The sequence below is a fragment of the Homarus americanus genome, unplaced genomic scaffold (genome assembly GCF_018991925.1).
Source record: "Homarus americanus isolate GMGI-L3 unplaced genomic scaffold, GMGI_Hamer_2.0 scaffold36970, whole genome shotgun sequence".
Lineage (NCBI taxonomy): Eukaryota > Metazoa > Arthropoda > Malacostraca > Decapoda > Nephropidae > Homarus > Homarus americanus.
Window position 1 is genome coordinate 1,591,409 of NW_024740094.1, and position 23,494 is coordinate 1,614,902.

Here is a 23,494-nt window from a genome sequence, read left to right on the forward strand (position 1 = left end):
TCTGTCTTTATATATATCTAACCATACCGTGACAAAGCTACCCCCTGTATCAACTTCACCGTGATAAAACTACCTCCTAACCATACCGTGACAAACCTACCCTGTATCAACTTCACCGTGATAAAACTACCTCCTTAACCATACCGTGACAAAGCTACCCCTGTATCAACTTCACCGTGATAAAACTACCTCCTAACCATACCGTGACAAAGCTACCCCTGTATCCTTCACCGTGATAAAACTACCTCCTTAACCATACCTGACAAACCTACCTTTATCAACTTCACCGTGATAAAACTACCTCCTTAACCATACCGTGACAAAGCTACACCTGATAATTCCTTAGGGTGTTATTAAACGAATATATTATCTCTGCCGACACAGGTCATGAGGAGTAATGACCTATCCTGACACGAGGTCATTAAGGTTAGCACCATAATTTGGCTTATTATGACAAATTACTGTCGGGGCGAGGCACCTGTGTATACCGAGACATACATACATACATACATACATACATACATACATACATAGACTGTGACATGAACATATATTTATATTAGGCCAAGTCACACACACACACACACACACACACACACACACACACACACACACACTATGTTTACTGGTATGACGATTTTACTGAACAAGTATCTATATCTGTCTGTCTGTCCGTCCGTCCGTCCATTCTTTACCCCGAACCATTACCTGAACTTAAGATGCGACACTTAGATTACCAAGACCAAAATGCTATGTAAATTACCTTTAGATTGTATCGTAAATGGAACCCTTCCCTCTTGTATCGTAAATCAGTATCTTCTCTCATGTATCGTAAATAGATGTGGTTTTTGCCCCACATCACATACGATAGCCCCAATTTTTTTTTTTTTACATTTACGAACAACTTTTACTTTTAGCACTGAATTCCTCTCCCTCCTCCTCCACCCACCAGAGAATGTAAACAAACTGACGTCACGACCATTCTCCTTTATCCCCGTCCGTCACTAATACGTCAGTCCTTGTTGGTGGTGCTGCCAGGGTGAAATATCCTCCCGGGAATGAGTTGATCGTTGGTGGATGATAGATTAGTGTTGTTTTCTCTGATATAATAGAATGTTGACAGTGTAGAAGTGAATTGAGGAAACTGCGTAGGTGGCCTTTGGTTTGAGTTGGTTAGGTTTGGTAGTTTAGTTAGGTTAGATTATGGTGTGGTTAGGTTAGGTTATGATCCAGGTAGCGTTAGGGTGTTTAATCATCAGGTGAAATAAGCTGGGTATAGGTAGGAGAGAGAAGAGAGAGAGAAGGGAAGAGAGAGAGAGGAAGGGAGAGAGAAAGGAAGGGAAGAAGAGAGGAAGGAAGACGGAGGGGCTAATCTTAAGGTGATCTCAGCAGTCAACAAACACTTTCAGTATCAATGGTGGAACTTCAGACGGAGTGACGTAGGGATCATGGCTCTCTTGTACCCAGGCCATGAGGTGTCAGGACAAACGAGTAGCCACCTGTGTGTAGGTTAGGTTAGGTTAGGTTAGGTTAGGTTAGGTTAGGTTAGGTTTGGTTCCCTGGTAAGGTGTATCTCGGAACAATTTTATTTTTTTTTTTTGTAATTATTTCTGTCTACCTAACAGTAATTGGGAACCTGGAAGTTAATCAATTTGTGGGTTAGTGTTCAGGGGTAATGGTTAGCCAGTGCAGTTAGCGAGTTGTCCGGTCTTCTTGGATTATTCAGGGCACTGGGTCATACAGCTCTTTAACTTAGGGTGTGGTTGTTATGTTTGGGACAGCTTCTACACCTTAAATTCTTGCCAGCCAGCCATGAACGTGGGGGGGCGGTAACCGTATTATTTTTATACGTACGTGCTAGTGTATGTATGTATGTATGTATGTATGTATGTATGTATGTATGTATGTGTCGGTAGAACAAAAGTACATTTGTTTATGTCTATTTGAGTGTTTGTTGACATACAGATGAAGGGGTGGTGCTGCCGAGGGAGGGGAGGTCGTCTTCCTCCACCTCCAATATGGTTCATAATTTCACACCCAAACCCAGGACCACCACCCTTATCTCCCACCGCATTATAGCAGGTTCTTGGCCCCCACCACTCGGTATCGGGGTCTATAAACATGCACTTAACTTATCCCTTAATTGGCGTCGAGCTGCTGAATTTATTTAGGGTTTCTTGAGATCCAGGTGAGGGCAGGTGGTAGGAGGGTGCGGGTGAGGGCAGGTGGTAGGAGGGTGCGGGTGAGGGCAGGTGGTAGGAGGGTGCGGGTGGGTGAGGGCAGGTGGTGGAGGGTGCGTGGGTGAGGGCAGGTGGTAGGAGTGGGTGCGGGTGAGGGCAGGTGGGAGGAGGGTGCAGGTGGTGCAGGTGGGAGGAGGGTGCGGGTGAGGGTGGTGGTAGGAGGGTGCGGGTGAGGGGCAGGTGGTAGGAGGGTGCGGGTGAGGGCAGGTGGTAGGAGGGTGCGGGTGAGGGCAGGTGGGGAGGAGGGGTGCAGGTGAGGGTGGTAGGAGGGTGCGGGTGAGGGCAGGTGGTAGGAGGGTGCGGGTGAGGGGCAGGTGGGAGGAGGGGTGCGGGTGAGGCAGGTGGTAGGAGGGTGCGGGTGAGGGCAGGTGGTCGGAGGGTGCGGTGAGGGGCAGGTGGGGAGGAGGGTGCAGGTGGGAGGGGCAGGTGGTAGGAGGGTGCGGGGTGAGGGCAGGTGGTAGGAGGGTGCGGGGTGAGGTAGGTGGGAGGAGGGTGCGGGTGAGGGCAGGTGGTAGGAGGGTGCGGGTGAGGGCAGGTGTGGGAGGAGGGTGTGGGTGAGGGCAGGTGGGAGGAGGGTGTGGGTGAGGGCAGGTGGGAGGAGGGCGGGTGAGGGCAGGTGGTGGAGGGTGCGGTGAGGGCAGGTGGGAGGAGGGTGTGGGTGAGGGCAGGTGGGAGGAGGGTGGGTGAGGGCAGGTGGGAGGAGGTGCGGGTGAGGGCAGGTGGTAGGAGGGCAGGCGGGTGAGGGCAGGTGGGAGGAGGGTGCGGGTGAGGGCAGGTGGGAGGAGGGTGTGTGTGGGTGAGGCCAGGTGGGAGGAGGGTGTGTGTGGGTGAGGCCAGGTGGAAGGAGGGTGGTGGTGTGGATAAGGTCAAATGTGGGAAGACAGTATTGATGTGGATACTGACGTGGGTATTAGTATCCTCACGAGTCACGCCCTATACTCTCACCTGCATCTTCCAGGTATCGTAATCAAGAGGTCATCACTATACACCTTGACCCAGTCCCCCAGTATCGTGTCCACATAGCGTTAATGATGGATGAAATTCCTTGGAGACTCTGAGGGTTTTTGAAGGAGAGGTGGATTAAGTTAACCTCCCCTAACCTAAACCTAACCTAATCCCCCAGGTAGCTTGAGGGTGTTTAATCTTCAGGTGACATAAGCGTTAGGGGGACCTATTGCTCATGTACTAAAACACGCAAATGTTCAATCCGTCACAAGGGTAGCAGTAATTACAGTGTAGGAGGGGGGGACCTCCTCCTACCTTTCCTCACCTCTTTTCTCTTCTCTTCCCCTTCTTCTTCTTCTCCCTTCTTCCCTTACCACCCTTCTCCTCCTCCACCTCCTTCCCTTTTTCTCCCTTCTTTTCCTCCTTCGTCTCCTCCTCCTCATCCTTTCTTCTTCCTCACCCATCTTCTCCCCTTCTTTCCTCCTCTTCCTTTCTCTCTTTAGTAAAAGGCGAAAGATTTATGCGTTTTGAAGGGAAACCAACGCTTCTGCGCTTCACCTTGCACAGGATGTAAGGGGGTGCCCAATAAACTAGCCCCCTCCGGAGCAATCTGTAAACTGTAATCTCTCTCTCTCTCTCTCTCTCTCTCTCTCTCTCTCTCTCTCTCTCTCTCTTACTGGACTTCCCTTCAAATTCTACGACCCTAGACCACCACCCAACCCTTCGCCCCCCTCCACCCAACCCCGCCCCCTCCAATCTAACCAACCCCGCCCCCTCCACCATACATTGTTATTTTCTTGTTAATAAATTACAATATGTTAAACAAGTGTCTTAACTTTGCTTAATCTGGTGATAAACTATTCGTGGTTGTTTGTCTATGTGAGTTTATGGTAATTTATGGCCGCTTATTGTGGTGATCAGTGAGTAGATTATGTGTTTCCTTGAATATAGCTTATACCTATCACGCCATCATCTACACCTATCACGCCATCATCTACACCTATCACGCCATCATCTACACATATCACGCCATCATCTACACCTATCACGCCATCATCTACACCTATCACGCCATCATCTACACATATCACGCCATCATCTACACCTATCACGCCATCATCTATACCTATCACGCCATCATCTACACCTATCACGCCATCATCTATACCATCACGCCACATCATCTATACCTATCACGCCATCATCTACACCTATCACGCCATCATCTACACCTATCACGCCATCATCTACACCTATCACGCCACTCATCACACCTATCACGCCATCATCTACACCTATCACGCCATCATCTACACCTATCACGCCATCATCTACACCTATCACGCCATCATCTACACCTTATCACGCCATCATCTATACCTATCACGCCATCATCTACACCCCATATCACGCCATCATCTACACCTATCACGCCATCATCTACACCTATCACGCCATCATCTACACCCATCACGCCATCATCTACACCTATCACGCCATCATCTACACCTATCACGCCATCATCTACGCCTATCACGCCATCATCTACACCTATCACGCCATCATCTACACCTATCACGCCATCATCTACACCCATCACGCCATCATTCATACCCATCACGCCATCATCTACACCTATCACGCCATCATCTACACCTATCACGCCAACACCCACACCTATCACGCCATCATCTACACCTATCACGCCATCATCTACACCTATCACGCCATCATCTACACATATCACGCCATCATCTACACCTATCACGCCATCATCTACACCTATCACGCCATCATCTACACATATCACGCCATCATCTACACATATCACGCCATCATCTACACCTATCACGCCACGTCTCCATTTACGGCCATTATGTTACGCCATCATCAAAAAATATCCATCATGCTTCTCCTTACCTCTATCACACACACACACACATTTACAGTATATTTACTCCCTCCTCTCTTCCCCCTTCCTCTTCTCTCAGTTTTATTTCCTCATATGCCTTACAGGAATCATGTGTAACCTTAGCATGTACACACACACACAACCAGGTGTTCGTGTGTGTAGGTATGTGCACAGACAGACAGGTGACAATCAATATACATCTGGTTGACGTGATGCAGCAAGTGCAGTCTTAGTGTGTTGTGGTTGTTGTTTTTCTCATTGTTGTTCCGATTGCTGTTGGGGTTGTGATTTTTGTTGTGGTTGTTGATGTGACTTGTTAGGGGTCGTGGTTGTTGATGTGACTTGTTAGGGGTCGTGGTTGTTGAGGTTGAGGTTGTTGTGCTTCTTGTTGCTGTTGTGACTTGTTTGGGGTCGTGGTTGTTGAGGTTGTTGTTGTTGTTGTTGGGGTTGTTGTGCTTCTTGTTGCTGTTGTGACTTGTTTGGGGTCGTGGTTGTTGTTGTTGAGGTTGTTGCAGGATATTGTGTAGACTCTAGTTTGCAGCAGTTTATTATTATTATTAGTAGTAATAGCAGTAGTAGAAACAGTGTTAGTATTTTAGCAGTGTGTGTGTGTGTGTGTGTGTGTGTGTGTGTGTGTGTGTGTGTGTGTGTGTGTGTGTGTCTAAACATTATCACAAAATCTTTAAAACTAGCAACACGAATGTTCTCCGCGTCAACATGACTCACAAACCGACAAAATTTCTTGTGCATGAATCTAGTTGTTAATTGTTAATGTCTTTTGCTTAAGTCTATTATCGGACATAAATTAATACCTTCCTTTTTTTTCTAGTATGATGAGATTCAAGAGTATACACACTTATAGCCTCCTGGTAATCCGCCTGGTAGCTGCATGGTCGACCCTCCCACCACCTGTAGTGTCTGCCTCACCCTTACTGCACAACGCCACACACACCCAAGTCACGCCAACCACCCAAACTCCATGGCGTCCTTATAATCAAGATAATGCCACAATCATGCTTAATATGAGCATTATACAAGATAATGAATACTTGAGAAATATTAGTCAGAATTTTATGAGAGTTCTGAAGGATAAAATCATGAACATATACAATGGATCGAACATCATCCTGGGCGGGAAAAATGACGTTGGCGCGAAATATGAAACTGGCGGGAAAACTGAGACGCACATTCTTAATTCTGCCGCTTTGACATTATCCCAGAACGACACCAGACCAAGCAACGAGTCTCACAGCTACAACAACGAGGCGTATATTAACGAAACGATGTACGGCGACGCAACAGAAGACGACGATAGCTACTATTGGAACGACACAATGGCGGATAACACGACTGGCAACTTTTCTGACGTGTTCAAAGTACACTCCAAAATCTACAGGTTCCAGATGATCAAGGTAAGTTACATCCGGGTCTTAACACCTTGGAGTTATTTATTTTATACACCCTTGCAAACTTCACGGTAAGAGCAATAACAATGGTAATTAACTGACGGTGGAGGTAGAAAGATAATTATAAAATGGCCCAAATTGAACCCAAATACAGTATCTTCTCTCGGGTGTAGGGGGTCAGTACACAGCGAACAAAACAGCGTTATTGGTCATGTGCAGTACAGTACGTTAACAGCCAACACTTGTACGCAGTCCCGGGTGGTACACTGCTAGATTCATTTGAGAAAAATACCATCAAAACCGTCAACAATAATGCTTTACCAGACAATCTTACACGCCAGACTAGTACTGTGTGGAAGGAATGGTGTTTTTACTCTAACATATAACCAACAACAGTTTAAAACATCCTGGTTCAGTTGTGTTCAGTGGGTGACTTGTGACGAGGCTATCACATCTTTTCGGTCCGCCATAAAACAGAGGTTAAACGAGAGGAAGAGTGATTGGTGTTTGTGAGTTGCTGTGTGTATACCTTCAGCACCTCGTCAATTAGTCCATGGATGATGATAATGTACTTGTGTGCCAACATTTGTTATTCTCTTGCGTTTTGTGTTCCTAATGAGGAATCTAGACAAGCATGCTTACACGTATACTAACAAACAGCATAAATACATCTTAGAACAAACAAAATACACATACAGTGCAGTAAACAAACAGGCAAGGCCGGAAGCAGTAGGGTGAAGTAGCAGAGCGTCTTAAGACCCAAGGTATTGACCAGGGTGAGTGAGTCATGGTGCGTCTCTGCTCGCGTGTGGTCACAACATAACCAATATTCTAGCTCGCCTTGCGGGCGTCACTTTTGCTATTCACTTGCTAATTCCAGGAGTCCGCCGTGTGAAGGATGGCGGCGACATTTAGAACCGAAGGATAAGTTTTTGAAAAAACAACGAGAAGCGACATTACACACGGAAAAGCACACTCAAAAGAAGAAGGGGGAACTAATGTATTTAGTTGAGTCCATTTTATTGTACTTTATATTTATTCGTTTGTCGACACACAATCATGATCTAGATGATTGCAGGTACTCCATGAACTATGATTACACAGGTGAGAGGAACAAGGCAGCCTCACCCCGCCCTCACCAAGTGTGGGAGTAATGCAGTTTTTTGTTCACCTTTAATGACAGTATTGAAAGTGAATAATAATAATAATAATAATAATAATAATAATAATAATAATAATAATAATAATAACTTAACAATGATAATAGCAGTAACAACAACAATAATAATAATAATAATAAATTCAGGACTACATCTATATATCTAGTAAAATAAGATAAATCATAATAGTCTAGTCGTTTATATTTATGCCAGTTGTTTGTGAGTGACGGTGAGTGGTTTGGGTTGTTGAGTGACGTGTTGGTCGGGTTGTTTGTGGAGGGTGACGGTGAGTGGTTTGGGTTGTTTCAGAGTGACGGTGAGTGGTTTGGGTTGTTTGTGGAGTGACGGTGAGTGGTTTGGGTTGTTTGAGTGACGGTGAGTGGTTTAAGAGTGACGGTGAGTGGTTTGGGTTGTTTGTGAGTGACGGTGAGTGGTTTGGGTTGTTTGTGAGTGACGGTGAGTGGTTTGGGGAAATTGAGAGTGAGAGAGGGATTGTGTGAGAGAGTGAGTGGCTGAGTGAAAATAGAGAGAAAGAATGGAGTAAGTATTGAAGCTGAACCTCTCTCTCTCTCTCTCTCTCTCTCTCACTGAAACTTAAACGTCTTACATACTAATTAACAGAACCGGATACAAATTAATTTTAGTTAAATATAGCTTAAGAATATTTTACACACATACTCAGAGTTATCATCTGTGTGTGTGTGTGTGTGTGTGTGTGTGTGTGTGTGTGTGTGTGTGTGTGTGTGTGTGTGTGTGTTAAAGGCATGTGGGCTTGAGAACGTTAATTAAAGTGAATATCAAAAAATGTGGGTTAGTAGGAATGAACACACACACACACACACACACACACACACACACACACACACACACACACACCAGGCAGCGCATTAGTATGTTGAAGAATTTCGATCAATACAAACATACCTTCATACAAGTGTTTATTTAATCAACTGTATGTATGTAACACCTCCCTGACACACACCTGACACACAATACCTTTCTGACACACCTGACACCATCCTGACACACCCACACCTGACACACCTACTACTGGACTCTCTTGTCTGTAGGTGTGTTAGTCTCGTTGTTGTTTGCAGGTGGGAGTGTTGTGTACGGTGATGTCGGTCATCATACTGTCTACCTGCAAGATGCTCCTTCAGGTGTTCGCTCAGTACGCCGGCAGGGAGAAGCCCGAGGGGGAACTGTGAGGACCTCCTGATGGTGGCTGATGGAGGCGAGGGGTGAGAGGCCCTTCTGTGTGTAGCGGTTCGTTCAGATACTCCTGTGGTGGCTGACGGAGGCGAGCGGTAAGGGCCCTTCTGTCTAGCGGCTCATCCAGATACTCCTGTGGTGGCTGACGGAGGCGAGCGGTAAGGGCCCTTCTGTCTAGCAGCTCATCCAGATACTCCTGTGGTGGCTGACGGAGGCCTTTGAGGTCTTATATGCTCTGTGGTTGGTCGTACATGTAAAGGATAATATTTTATACCCTGATAGAGAGAAGTCTTCAGGAGAACTTTCATGTGATTGGCTGGCTCTCAAGAGTGACGACCCTCAGACACCTGGCAAACTGTACTGTGATTGGTTGTCTTCATGAAATATAATGTCCAATAAGAAAGTCTTCAGTCGACAGGAATCATTTTACAGTGCTTTGATTGGTCGTCTTCATGCAAGCTGATATCCAATAGGAAAGTCCTCAGACGACATGTATCACCCTCAATGGTATTTTTGTATTGCGTTAACTTTCTTCTTCTGTGCACAGTAATTTCTAGTGAAGTATATAATTATCTTTAGTTTTTACATGTTAAAAATTTGACCTGTTTTTGTTGTTCAATTTTCTCTAACTTTATACCTTGGTAGTATAAACACCCCAGTACATATAGGGAATCTCAACGTGACGTCATTATTTGTTTAGGCTGGATCTCGCATACAAGAACACAATATTTGAAAATTACCACGAACATTGACACTAAACCATTTCTTGTTCGTACAACTCCAACCAGTATAAGTTCTTAACCTAATTGAACCGAAGCTAATAATCATAGAGTAATTTTGATTCGTTTAGGTTTGAAAAGTTCGTATTATCTGCTTTAAATAAGAAATAATGAATGGTCTAGTACTCATCTTCGTGGTACTTCCCCAACATTATACAGTTCCCCCTCCCCGTGTGTAGATAACTAAACCATCAGTCTTCACAATTTAACGACTTCTTTGAGCCTCGGGTTTTATGGGAAGTATATGTCTGTATATACATAATGGTACATATTCTAATATATCCCTTTCCTCTTATATATGTGTGTGTGTGTGTACGTTTCTATATGTTACTCTGTGCGTGTATACATGTTTGTGTGCGTAAAAGTGTAGGCTATGTATGTGTATATATATCTGCGTTTGTTTTATTGTGTGTAAGGTGTAGCAAACCTCATATCGTAAAGTAAAGGGTTGCTATCTTGCATCCAGAGAATCCTGAAGTCAACCCGCCTGTGAATTGGTTCAGTGCCTCCTTAGTCAATGTCCAGTACCCACACTCACCCACCCCCCTCCCCACAATAGTCCGTCACGTATATGAGAGCTATACTATTACTTTTGACTGTGTGTTTGTGTGTGTACTGTCCTGACGTGTTTATACATGTGTATGTGCTGGGCTGACATTTATGTTTGTGAATAATGAGTTTGTGTGTTTGTTTTGTGTTTATAATTAGTTTGTGTAGATGTCAATGTGCACACGTGTATGTATTTTGAGTGCACGTTTCTGCGTTTGTGTGTTTATATTTCAGCAAATAATATATATTCTGTTATATAACTTTCTTACTACTTATGACAGACAAACGCATCACTATTAAGCACCACCAAGATTGCTGGGTTAATTAAGTATATACAGTATATATAAAAACAAGTATATAAGAGTTATGTTTTATTTACCTCAATCAATTACCAACAAAAGATTTTCCCTCAAACAGAAAAAAAATAGTTTAACATGATATATTATTTTTGGGAAGGTACTGAGCAAATTCTTATTATACAAAATATCTGAAATATGTAAATTATGGTAATGCCCAGACTAGTGATTTTTCTTTAATATATCACTAATTTCCAAATTACTGACATAGTTTAATAGTTAAAGGTTATTTATTATAGTTAGCTTATAATATTAACTTATTTACTGTAATTTACCTAAAAGGTTCCCTGACATAACTACAACGCCTGAACTAGGATTCATGCCTCCCCTGTAACGTCATAACTAGCACGTCAGTAATCAAGGGAAGAGCTTTTGTTAAACCTTAGTTCATTCGTCATAAAAGATAATTAAGTTAAATCCAGCTGTGTGACAAGCTTCAGCCACTACAGTAACCACAGTAAGTCAGTTTGTCCACATTATCTCCAGCTGATCTACCATGGGCGGCGGCCATAATAACGTTGAGGGTATACTGGATGGAGGGTGTGGAAAGGCGTCTTCAGTTTGGCGAACGCCTGGAACAAGTAAAAAAGGTATTAAAACTCGCTCATCGCCATTCGTAGACAGTGTCATCAACTTCCTAAACTGTGACGTCATGTAATGATCAACTTTTCAACATGAAATAGAAAACAAATGATTATGTAATAATTAAATTATATTGTAATTAATTTATGAAAAATTACTCTGTAAAATTAACCGTCTATTATTAGTCGGAAGCAAGATTGTGTTTAACATCCCAGTGAGAATAACCACCAAGTTTTCAGTACCCTCACCGGTGACAGGTCCCACAGAACTTTAACCTTAGTTTGATGCAGAACAGTGAACGGAGAACAGTATCACCATCACACTCCTCAGAGATGCCTCGTCGTGCACACACAGCAGAGAAACATGCATATTACAATGTGGAAGAAAAACTTAGAGGCTGAAGGTTATGTTTACCTTCAGTGTAACATCAATAACAGGACAGCACCAACACAAGAAGCCACTGTAGGACTAGCAGGTGTCTGGTGTCGTAATTACTCACTTTTAAAAGAGGTAAGTTGTATTTTTCACATGAATATTATTATGCTGTTTCTGCCATTGTTACCACACACAAACAAATGCTGAAAATGAAATACCTTTTCCCGTAATTCTCGGCACCGGGAACTCTTCACTGACATCAGATGTAAACAAACGATCAATTAGTTACTTTTTTTACTAAGTTTTTATTTATTAAAAAGTAAAATTACCAATCTAGTATAAGCGCTTGTAAGACCTCGGGCATTGACACGTAGTAATTTTGGGATTATTATCGTTTCGGTCATCTTATTTAGGTTAGGTTAGATATACTGTAGTTAGTTCCTGGGCTCTGGCTTGATTAGGTTAGGTTAGGCTTGATCAAAATCATTCAAAACACGTCAAAAATCGCTCGAAAAACATAGGGACGACTGAAACCACAATTTTACCGTAATTTTATTTCATCAGTTTATCACTGGTTAATTTTGACACTATTAGCCGTTGATAGTCCACGATAACTGTTATTTAAGTGAAGAAACTGAATTGGATATGACTCTTCAAGACGTGGGCTCTTAAGTAACGAACATTTATTAATATACAGTTTAACGATAATGTGTGAGGGACGTAATAGTGTGTAATGTTCAATAGTGTTGCCTTATATGTACAGAAGTGTCTGGACGAGCTACATCTAGTTGTTTAAAGGCGATAGACGACTCTGGCTGACGATAATACCCACAATAACCTTAATTACATCCCCTCGTGTTCACAATGCTACCCTACCATATATTTTGACTTTAATAAATTATCACCACTAAACATTGACGTATCACGACTAGCGTTGTTAGGGAATTCTATAAGATTATATCAACATTCCGTATGTACATAAACACGCGTCACAAGCGATGATTTTGGCCAGTGTGTAATATTTAAATCTCAACCTTAGTACAGTATAATGTTACTGATAGTGTGTGTTGTCTTGGTAAAGGTGTATATATGTATGATTTTTTATTCAGTAAAATAATAAAATATAAAATCATCATGTATTGTTGACAGGTTAACGACTTAGAGGCCGTTGTTTGTAGGAGGGAGTGTTACTTTACAGTACAATTGGTTCCTGTGAATAATATAACGCATGTATGTACTTAGTGTTTGTCTAATGTCGACGAGAGAGAAAATTGTAGTTACTAAATACAATTGCTATTTAACTTGAAAGATTAATATTTATTGTTTATCACATGACCTGGAACTTCAGGGTGAAAATGGGTTCTTGTGTAGAATTTAATTATAATTTGATTTTTTACTATCGCAAATCTTGTGAAAAAAGGAAAATAACGGAGATATAAGCAATATTTGAACCAACTAAAATGAGCGTTTGTCCACTGATGAAGCCTTACGTCTAGGGACATGGCGTTAAAATTGGTTTGGTTTGGTTAAATTAGGTTTAGTTGGGGAGGGTTATGTTTTAAGGCTCGGTAGTGTCCCCACGCCCACTTTAAACCCTACAATTTCCCTCTAATCGATTCGGATTATAGTTATATCTGAAGAAACTATTTTCATCCTGAAGTTCAGGTCATGTGCTAAACCAAATAATTACTGTTTATAATAATGTAGTATCTCGTTTCTAGGTACTTTAGTATTTAACGAACAAAGTGTAATAAGCTTTGAAATTCAGGGGTAATAGTTATGAGGTTGTGGGTAAGAACAAAGACAGGCTACGGAGTCGGTCTGAAATTACATCGCTTTGTTCCCTGCACCTCGGCCCGGGCAGGTCTCTACGACGGTGTGACAATATTCCTAGTCTACTGTACAGTACGCTTGATAGTTTGACGCAACCATACAGTCTACTGATATTTTGTGTGGTATGGTAAATGTTTATATTTGTACAGTATGTATGTACTGTATGAATTTTTTATCGAATCGAAGGAAATCGAACTAGAAAATTATATTATATAAAGGTTACACCTCCCCATATTAACAAACTTTTCATTTTACACGCTTAGACTAATACCAGTTTTCATATATAGTCTTTGTAGGTTTGTACGTGCGGATTTTTATCATTGCCTTTTTCATGCAGGTTTATTATCTGATTGAGAAGAAATTCGGACCGGCAAATATACTGTAAACACCATATTAGGCTGGCTATCTTGCCCCCTGTTTACGCGCGATCGTACAAATCCATTTTATCGTTTCCTTATCAAAGTCTCGGGTCAAAGAACCAACATGCACATTTAAAGAATATTAGAAGAGACAAAGGTACGAGACACATATATAAACAGGTACATGGGTAGTGAGATAACATGTTAAATATATACACGATCTGGGAGAGTTATACCTCGCGGGGCTGTGAGTAGGGAGGTTAATAGTGTGGTACCCATGCATGTATATGGTGACATGGGGGAGGCTGCAGAAGGGAGTCGGGGTGTTTTGGAAAAGGTAGGGAAATGGGAGGGGTGAGATGTTTGAGGGGGGAGAAGGAGATGGAAGAGAGGTGGATAAATAGGGAGAGATAAATAATGGAGTGAGGGAACATGGGACTGCAGAGAGATGGTTGAATAAAGCGTGGGGGAGAGGGGAGGTAACTCACCCCAGCTATGGCTTCAAATATGTGTTGCTTTTTAGCGTCCAGCTGTTGATAAGATGACAACATTAGACTCTCCTCGCAACTCGTGCTATTATTCCTCGTAACTACTAGTAATAGGTGGACTTAACCTTCCTGAACTACCTATATAGTGACTAGTGGATAGGTAAAATGTACTATAGTTTATTTGTATTCAGTTCCTGTTCTAGGAAAGTACAAAGGAGGTTCTAGTGCCTTGTGTGTTAAGTCACCCCCTGAAAGCCCCTTGTATCTCGTACTGTACAAGGCGTCAGTCAGTTGTAGAGGCGTGATAGGCGGTCTGTTGCCTGGTTCCGTAAGGTCCTTCAGGTGTTAGGTGAGTTAAAGGTCTGTGCCATAAGTTAAGGACGAATTTATTAACCCAAGCTAACCTCACTTAACCCAACCCATCCCAGCTTAATCCAACCCAACCCACTTTAACCTAAACTCCACAAAATCCAACTTAACCTAGAATAAAATCAGAATATTAATCACTTTAAGTACTCAGTATAAGGCCCTGTATGTAGGAAATACAGTTAATTATTTAAGCAACAGTAATATTCTTTTTAACATGTTATATTTAGACGTTCTTCTGAGTTAAAAAATGTATATCACGCAACATCTCTTAAGGTTAAAACACACACACACACACACACACACACACACACACACACACCTAGAAACTCACCTGGGTCTTGCCACTTCCATATGAAATCGGGTGGGTCTGGGAATAAGTCGGGTGGGTCTGGGGGTAAGTCGGGTGGGTCTGGGAATAAGTCTGGTCGGTCTGGGGGTAAGTCGGGTGGGTTTGGGGATAAGTCGGGTGGGTCTGGGGGTAAGTCGGGTGGGTATGGGGGTAAGTCGGGTAGGTCGGATAAGTCTGGTAGGTGATGGGGCCCTTGCGGAAGACGCTGCTGATCTTGTCTTTAAGCTCCTCCTTGACAGCCCCGACCTTGGCCAAGGCCCCGGCAAGCACTTCCTTCTTGGCACCAACGATTCCTCCTACCTTGGACTTGAAGCCTTCTACTTTAGCTTTGATCCCCGTGAAGAGGTTCTGTTGGTAGGAGGCACCAAGCTAAAGACACCAAGCTAATCCCTGAAGCTAAGGTATCAAGCTAAGGCACCAAACGTAGGCACCAAGCTAACTCCTGATGCTAAGGCACCAAGCTAACCCCTGACGCTTTTAGGTACCAAGATAGGGCACCAAGCTAAGGTATCAAGCTAGGTTACCAGGCTAACCCAGGGAAGCTTAGGTACCTAGCCATGGCACCAAGTTAACCCCTGAAGTTAAGGAACCAAGATAAGGCATCAAACTAAGGTACCAAGCTAACCCAGGGCGCTAAGGTAGCAAGCTAAGGCAGAAAGTTTAAGAGACAAAAAAAAAAGACACTGAGGGGAGAAGCTAAGATAAGAAACTAAAGCAGCGAGCTAAAGCAAAGGACACTAGGAAAAGCTATGCACTAGACATCATAATACTACTAATAAATTCCTGTCCATTATCAAATAAAAGGTAATTAGTGAAAGCAAAAAAATCATATCTAAATGTAAATAACAAAATTAATACCAAAATCAAAATATTGAAAATTTAATTGAGATCAGAATGTTTAAAATATTTTGGTTAGTATGCAGTGAACATGTATATATTGTTAACTCCAAAACACACACACACACACACACACACACACACAAACAAACAAAAAAGCGCACAAAGACAAAAAAAGCGCACAAAAGTAATGATAAATGACATAATAATAAAAGCTGTGGCAAGGAGTAATTGGCGAGGTAAAAACTTGAAATGCAACTTGTAGGAGGAGGAACGTTTCTTTTCCACCCTCGTGTCTGTGAGGTGGTGGTAGTGTCGTCTTTCTGTCTCTTTTAAATGTGTCTGTGGTGTGTCTATCTTGTCTATTAGAGTGTCTGTGGCTGTCTGCGGTGGTGTCTTTGAGTAAATCCCTTTAAGGACTACATAGTGGGACAAGTTTACAATTCCATCAACCGAGTCATCGTATACATAAGATCCTGTGACGTCATGTTTGGGTTAAGGGACTTATTATTTTTCTAAGTTCTGGTGTGTTTAGATTTAGACTTTGAACAACCAGATTAGAAGATGCTGTAGAGGTTGATCAAATTAGAAGATGCTGTAATGATCCTTAACAAGAGGGACGTGAAACAGTGCTCAGAGGCCAGGTCAGAATGGGGTGACCTGGCAGAGCTGATTGACCTCACGGGACACTTACAAGTTTGGGCCGGTACATGGGTCTCAGGGGATAGATGGGCATCGGGAAGATGGACTGTGGGTAGACGGGCTGCGGGTAGACGGGTTGTGGGTAGGGCGGGTAGATTGGATAAGGGGTGACAGGTGAAGGCGTGGACACCGGATACACTCCTCCGCTCACTCCAGGTATAGGTCCACCGCCCACGCCCACCCCCTGGTAGTCTTCCTCAGAGCTGTCGGTGTAGCTGCCCTCGCTGGAGGTGCTCTTGGACTTGAGACTACTGAAGGCGGCGCTTTTGGAGGCTATGGCGTCGGTGAGGCCTGCGGAAGGAGGACTTGAATGACGCGGGAACTGAAGGAGGTGTATAGAGAGAGGAGAAGGAAGGAGGCGTAAGAAGAGGAGGAATGATCGCAGAAGAAGGGAAACTGAGGAGAAGGGGAATAGCTTAAAAGTCTCTAAGTAATCACACAGAAAGGACTACCGGTTATTGTTGCTCGAGACACGAAGCTTCTTGCAGAGAACCAAAGATGCACAAAATCCTAAGTATAGAGATTGTTGCAAAAGTTAATAAGATGAAGGTCTTCTTTTTTTCACTCACTGGCAACGAAGGTAGTTTGGGCGTCCTTGAAGCCTTGGGCGACTGCTGCCTTAGCGCCCAGGACTCCGCCGAGTATGGTGAATTTAGAATCCTGCAGTCCTGTTAAGAAACCGTCCGACGTGTCCTCATCATAGTCCTCTACTAAGGGGGGTCCTATGTAGGGTTCACCATAGTTCCCCACGTCGTCCGTGCCGCCGCCCAGACCCACGCTAACACCCGCTGTGGGAGAGAAGGCTAGAGATGAGGAAAAGAATACTCTCTCTCTCTGTCTCTCATCTAGCCCCAGTACCCCCTCCTGACCACAGCCCTCGCCTCACCTCCTGCTGGTTGGTGAGCTGTGCCACTGTTGATAGTCTCGTGGGTGTCAGGTGGGAAGAACAGGCCGGTGGGTTGCTGGACCACCGAGGGTGCGTTCTGTGGCACCTGATATAGTCCGTCCGGCGCCACCACCTCCTGCTGGGCTGCTGTTGGCTCGATGGGTAGTGGTGTCTGTGGGGGGTGGGTAGGGTAGGTCTTTACATTTTAATTTTATTTAATTTACTTTCATTCGTTCATTATTCATCTACTACATGCTGAACCTGTATAACGATTCTACTGAATATTTTGCTGGCTGTCTATTTCAAACCCGCAGAACCAAATGAATGTAACTAAATGTAGAGAAGAACAAAGTAATCTCATACAAATTCTGTTAACGTAGGTGCGGTGTCGTGTTCCTTCAATTTGATAAAGTTACCCCTTAAACCTTGCCAGACTATATTCGTTTTCTTCTATACTTGTTAGTAACCGATAAAATGAGATGAATAAACAGATTTACAGATATTCAGAGAACTCGTCATACAAGTTAACATTGATTTAGCATGTACTGTATATAGGCAAGTTAAATACATCGCCTCATGAATTCGCAATATTAATCTGAAATTATTCATAGATATCATAGAATATTTACATTTTATTTTACATTTTGGAAATATTCTGGAATGTACTGGAAAAATACGATATAATATTTAGAAAGGTTATGTATAAAAGAACTTATAAAAAATATAGATCAGTTTGCCTTCAGATATTTCAAGAAAGAAAACGTAACAAATTCTATAATGGATAATTTTTTCCCTGGACTTTTATGCAGTTTAGGGTAAAAAGTGAAGTACAGTTGTGAGTAAAATTTGTATATAATATTAGCGGTTTAATTTGGAAACTATTGAACTTCTTATACCAATAATACCAATAAAAATACCAAGCAACATACTAGACCATTAGGCTGTACATACCAGTAGCGTACCTGTACCTGGGATAGATTGTACCAATAACATACCTGTACCGGGGGTAGGTAGCTGAGGGGTGGGGGGTTGTTCTGGACCTGGTTGGGGGGATTGAGGCCCACGGGCACCAGTGTACTTAACCTGTATTCAAGAGAAGTGTCTGTAATACCTAAATCATCCTTCACAATCAATTTAATATCACACTAAACCCTCTCATTAACAAGTTTCACTACAAATTAATAAATGTATTACCTGGTTCTCCCTGGGGGAAGAAACTGCTCCTGGCCCAGCTCCCCCCTGGTGATGACTTCAATATCCCCCAGCTTCTCCGCCGTCACCACCGCCATCACCACCGTCACCACCACCACCCACATCTTCCACATCCTGGCGGTAAACAGCCTTACTAACGTCCTCACAGTCTGTAAACACCAGTAAAAATAAATTCTGATGATATAATGCTTTAGTACACTCCAACAGCTATGGGTTCGTAACCGTGTATACCAGATTAGGAATTACAGTCGTCAGCAACTAAAAATTATGGGAGGTTATGGTCTACGTATGAAGGAAACGCATGGTAGTGTAATTTCCATATGTTAGTTGTATCATAGAAATGTTTCGCTCATGTAGATGTGATCAGAATAGTACCAAACATTTATTACGGTTTAGTTAATACTCGTGTACTCTACTTTCCCCTCTCGTGTATAGCCCCTCCCATCTTCTCCCTCTGACGTCCCCCCCAACTCTTCCAGAACACTCGTAAAAGGACAAGATATTCCCCGTAATTTGTAATAGTCAGCCAATTATACGAGAAACTTGTGAGGAGACTTGAAGGAGGCAGGAGGTATAGATAGTGATCTTCCCCGGGTGGCCACACCTCCTCCATAACATTATCCCCCTGGTGTATGGTAACACTGCTCTCCATAGCTGCCAACTCCGCAAAACTACAGATCCCGTTTATAAATGGTTAGTCTATTCATTCATCCTTCAAATTTATTATTTACACAAACATATATGAACAAACTCGAAATTTTAACACATGAATATACAGTAAAATTATTCTTGTTGATATAATTATGGCAGCTGTAGGTGTTGTGTACGGTAAAAGGTTGGTCATCCTGTGTTTGGGCCGAGTATACGGGAAACCCCATCCCAACATACCTCCTTTGATTCTCCTGTCAGTTTTTCTGCCAGTATTATCAGTATTCAAGTAGTTAAATAAATCTCATAATATATAATGTTCAAAATATAAGTCGTAGAACATGACATCACATTTGATTTGTTCTTTACACTCGTTCTATGCGTATATAAGATAATGTCAAGTTATACTCTATGGTACAGGTGGCAACTCTGCATCTTCGTCATAATGGTAATAATAATGACCGCCAGAGTATTACAGCGTCTGGTTGGTTATTCGCCAAGGAAGAAAATGAAGAAGAATAATATCCCCTTCAGCGTCTGAGAATCCCAAGACTGTTTCCTCGGGGTTTTACAGAGTAGATCATTAATGCCAATCTTCCAGGCGTTTGAAGCCCCGACCGACGCTTGTGACCTGTCATAATTTATACATTGTCCTCTTACGAATGAATGAATGAACGCTTGGGCTTTGTATAACTTTTTCGTTTTATGGAAATAGTTTTTAGTCATGAGTGTCGCTTGTATGTTTGAATGTTTTTATTTTCGGTTAATTTGTACATTTTCAACAGCGTCACTTACTTGTTTTATCGTTTTTATTCAGACTTATATATTCGTTTATTTTTCATAACGCCAATTTGTTTTTAGTTAATGGCCATAATTAATCCTTGTGAATTCATTCATTTGTTTCATTAAGTGTTGAGGGTGACTCACGGCTTTACTTAACACTACTACTTAACCCTAAAGTATAACTGTGGTGTCATTTGTCGTAATTGGGTGTTACTTAATAGTTAATAAGCTGTGGTTTGCTTTTGCCTTTTTAATTCGGTTTACTTTACACTTGTCACGCACACAGCCATATACAGTAGTTACACCTAACGCACACATACACGTATACTTGAGACATACACACATATAAACACTTACAATTAACGCATACTTAAAATACACACACACACACACACACATTCAGTACACTTTACACACACACACACACACACACACACATACTTAACACTTGATGAGATCAAACATATTAGTTGAAGCAAATATTTATAAGTAAAAAAGTATAGCGTTTGTAAGTCTCATCTCTCTCTTTCTCTTCGTCGTCGTCTTTTCTCCTGTCATTCATTTATCTAATTCTTCTCTTCCTCTTTTTCTCTTCCTCTCTTTCTCTTCTCTTCCTTGACTTCCTCCCCCTGTGTCTTTTTCTTCCCCATTCTCCCCCCCCCCATCTTCTCCTCTCCTCCTCCTCCTCTTCCTGCCAGCGCGGGTGTAGAGACGCGAGGCCTAAAATTTGTTGACCAGACCTATTATGGACTAGACCCCCTTCCCTCACCCTCCTCCCGCCTCCCCCGTCCCACCCCCCCCTCCGTCCCACTCACCACCTCCAGGACCTCCTCACCTCCCTCCCAGCCTCCACCTCCCTCCCCTCAGCCCCTCCCAGTCTCTCTTATCCCTCCCCCGGCCTCTCACCCCTCTCTAGGCTTCCTCACCCCCTGGCCTCCTCCACCATCCCCCTGGCCTCCCTCCCACCATCCCTGGCCTCCTCACCCCCTCCTAGTCTCCCTCACTGACCCCCCCCAAATCGTAGCCTCACACCTCACCTCCTCTCTCACACCTCACCTTTCTCCCTCACCTCCCTTCTCACCTCCCTCCTCCACACCTCCTCTCCACCTCCTCCTCCCTCCCTCACCTCCCTCCCTCTCTCCACACTCCCTTTCTCCCTCATCTCCTCTCTCACCCTCCCTCCTTCCCTCACACCTCACCTCCTCCTCACACCCACCTCCCTCCCTCCCCTCACCCCTCCCTCACAATCACACAGAGACGTGAGGCCATTTTTCTTATATATAAATAACAAACCGACAGACAAACAACCATTACGTGTTTACTCATGACCATAATAAAGTTAACGAAATATATGACACTAACTGGCGTATTACTGTTAGTAGTGGATGTATATAGCAGACCGGCAGTCATATACCTAAATTCGGGAAAATATTTGAGTTTCATGATGTTTGTTGTATAAAAATCAGGTGTTTGGGAGATGTGGATGTTTTTGTTTTTTTAATAATGTCAGGTTCTCCTTTAGAGTGCGTTTAATGTAGTTACCCTCAGTCAAGTGTTTACGTAGGTGTAATCAGTACAAAGCTCCTCCCCCATATTACTGCCTCCACACACCCCTCCCCTTATCCACCCCATCCTTATCCTACCCCTCCCATCCCCCTTATCCTACCCCTCCTATCCCCACCCCTCCCCTTATCCCACCCTCCCCTTATCCCCACCCCCCTCCCCTTATCCACCTCCTTATCCCCATATCCCACCTCCCCTTACCCCACCCCTCCCATCCCACCCCTCCCCTTATCCTACCCCTCCCCACCTCCCCACCCCTCCCCTACCCCACCCCCTCCCCCTCCCTACCCCACCTCCAAACAATGCAATTAGTCATGGAAACAGAATAATATCCGTGTGTTGTGGTCTTGTCTTGCCTCCAGTACAGTGAGGACTAAAGCTACTGTGCTGTATATAGGACGCAGGGGTTATGTATATACACTAGAAGAGAGTCTGTTGAGCAAGTGTTGGATTAGGTGGTTCCTCTGTGGAATTATAATGAGTGGTTGGTAGTCTTGGTATTAAGCCTTTGTTTCTAGAGTATATACACCTCTCTCTCTCTCTCTCTCTCTCTCTCTTTTCCCCCAACTTCTCATAATCTCCAATTTCTCCCTTCTTCCTCACAACCCCAGCCCCCCACCCACCCCCGGTCTTCCCGTCCTCCCTCCACCCCAGTCTTCCCCGTCCTCCTCACACCCGGTCCCCCTTCCTCTTCACCCCCCCCCCAGTCTCCCCCCTCCCACTGTTATTAAAACCCACCTTGAAGATGGTAGGGGTGACTGGTCCAGTGACACAACATACCAGTAATGTCATACCCAAGAACATTATATTATACACAGTGTGATGTACATTTATTTTTCGTAAGTAAGACTCATAAACCATCATAGATACATCAGGTAAGTTATGAATCTGGTTTCATGGGTAAAGTGTACAGTTGGGAGCCAAATTACCTGGACATATTTGTATTAATATCTAGTATCATCTGCTTCAGGTCATGTCTGTATAAAGGTGATTTGAATTTGAATTTTTATTCTGATTTGTATTTATTTATGTGTTATGTAGTTGTTGTTTTTTAATTGGGAAATGTAAATAGAAAATATCGTTCACTAGTTATATGTAATTAACTAATGGTGTAATATATGACCTATAAGTAGATGACTCTGTGTGTGTAATAATAATAATAATAATAATAATAATAATAATAATAAACGGTTTATTAATAGAGTTGCAGCTGGTGGCTGAAAATATGCAAACTTACATCTGAATTAGACATAATGATATGCGTTCAATACATTTACAGGGCTGTACAGTACATAAAAAGGAGGTGTGTGTGTGTGTGTGTGTGTGTGTGTGTGTGTGTGTGTGTGTGAACAGAGTAAACCAGACGACAGACGCTGAGTCATCCTCCACCAGTCTGGTGTGAGAGAGAGAGAGAGAGAGAGAGAGAGTTGAAAGGTAAATATAAATATGGGAGAGTAGACAGAGAAATGACAAGAGGTAAAATAGAGAGAGATGATAGGGTAGAAAGGTATACATAGATAAATGAATAGACGAGAGAGAGAGAGAGAGAGAGAGAGAGAGAGAGAGTAACTTGGTCTACACACATTACCGAGACGCACCCAGCCACCCCCTACCCGACCGCTACCTCAGGAAAGAAAGTTCAAGGGCACCTGACCAACACACGGACCAGAGGGGGAGCTTGGGGCTATTGGGTGTGGTGTAGGTGAGAGAGAATGGTGGAGGTGATGAGATACAACGTCTTAGACACACACACACACACACACATCGTCATTGTCTCGTTCCAGTCACTCAATGTCAATCAAGGTGCCATACTTGTACCCGAGGGTTGCGACCACGGCCTTCCACTCCAAATATTTTCGGGGAGAAGAGGGGGTTGGGAGAGAAGAGGGGGAGGGGGAGAAGAGGGGAGGGGGAGAAGAGGGGGTTGGGGGAGGGATTAACTTTGTCAA

The 23,494-nt window shown here is 43.3% G+C and overlaps 2 protein-coding genes across 10 annotated transcripts in view; one reads left to right on the forward strand and one right to left on the reverse strand.

The window, feature by feature from the left end:
• The window catches only part of LOC121875118, a 25,082-nt gene extending 14,518 nt beyond the window's left edge, over positions 1–10,564 (forward strand). For 4 of the 7 annotated variants that reach the window (XM_042379487.1, XM_042379488.1, XM_042379491.1 and 1 more), the window contains 2 exons: positions 5,927–6,509; positions 8,761–10,564. The gene's annotated coding sequence lies outside the window, so the exon portion shown is untranslated. Of the gene's footprint in view, positions 1–5,926; positions 6,510–8,733 lie in introns of all 7 variants that reach the window. The other 3 variants (XM_042379493.1, XM_042379492.1, XM_042379489.1) reach the window with 2 other exon arrangements.
• LOC121875116 overlaps positions 10,562–23,494 on the reverse strand; it is an 18,125-nt gene continuing 5,192 nt past the window's right edge. The window contains exons 2-9 of one of the 3 annotated variants that reach the window (XM_042379484.1): positions 18,534–18,700; positions 18,335–18,422; positions 17,340–17,511; positions 17,023–17,241; positions 16,446–16,744; positions 14,897–15,262; positions 14,197–14,238; positions 10,562–11,131 (exon numbers count right to left, since the gene is read on the reverse strand). In XM_042379484.1, coding sequence (XP_042235418.1) covers positions 11,051–11,131; positions 14,197–14,238; positions 14,897–15,262; positions 16,446–16,744; positions 17,023–17,241; positions 17,340–17,511; positions 18,335–18,422; positions 18,534–18,664 — 1,398 coding nt within the window. In that variant the 5' untranslated portion in view covers positions 18,665–18,700 and the 3' untranslated portion in view covers positions 10,562–11,050. Of the gene's footprint in view, positions 11,132–14,196; positions 14,239–14,896; positions 15,263–16,445; positions 16,745–17,022; positions 17,257–17,339; positions 17,512–18,334; positions 18,423–18,533; positions 18,701–23,494 lie in introns of all 3 variants that reach the window. The other 2 variants (XM_042379483.1, XM_042379485.1) reach the window with 2 other exon arrangements.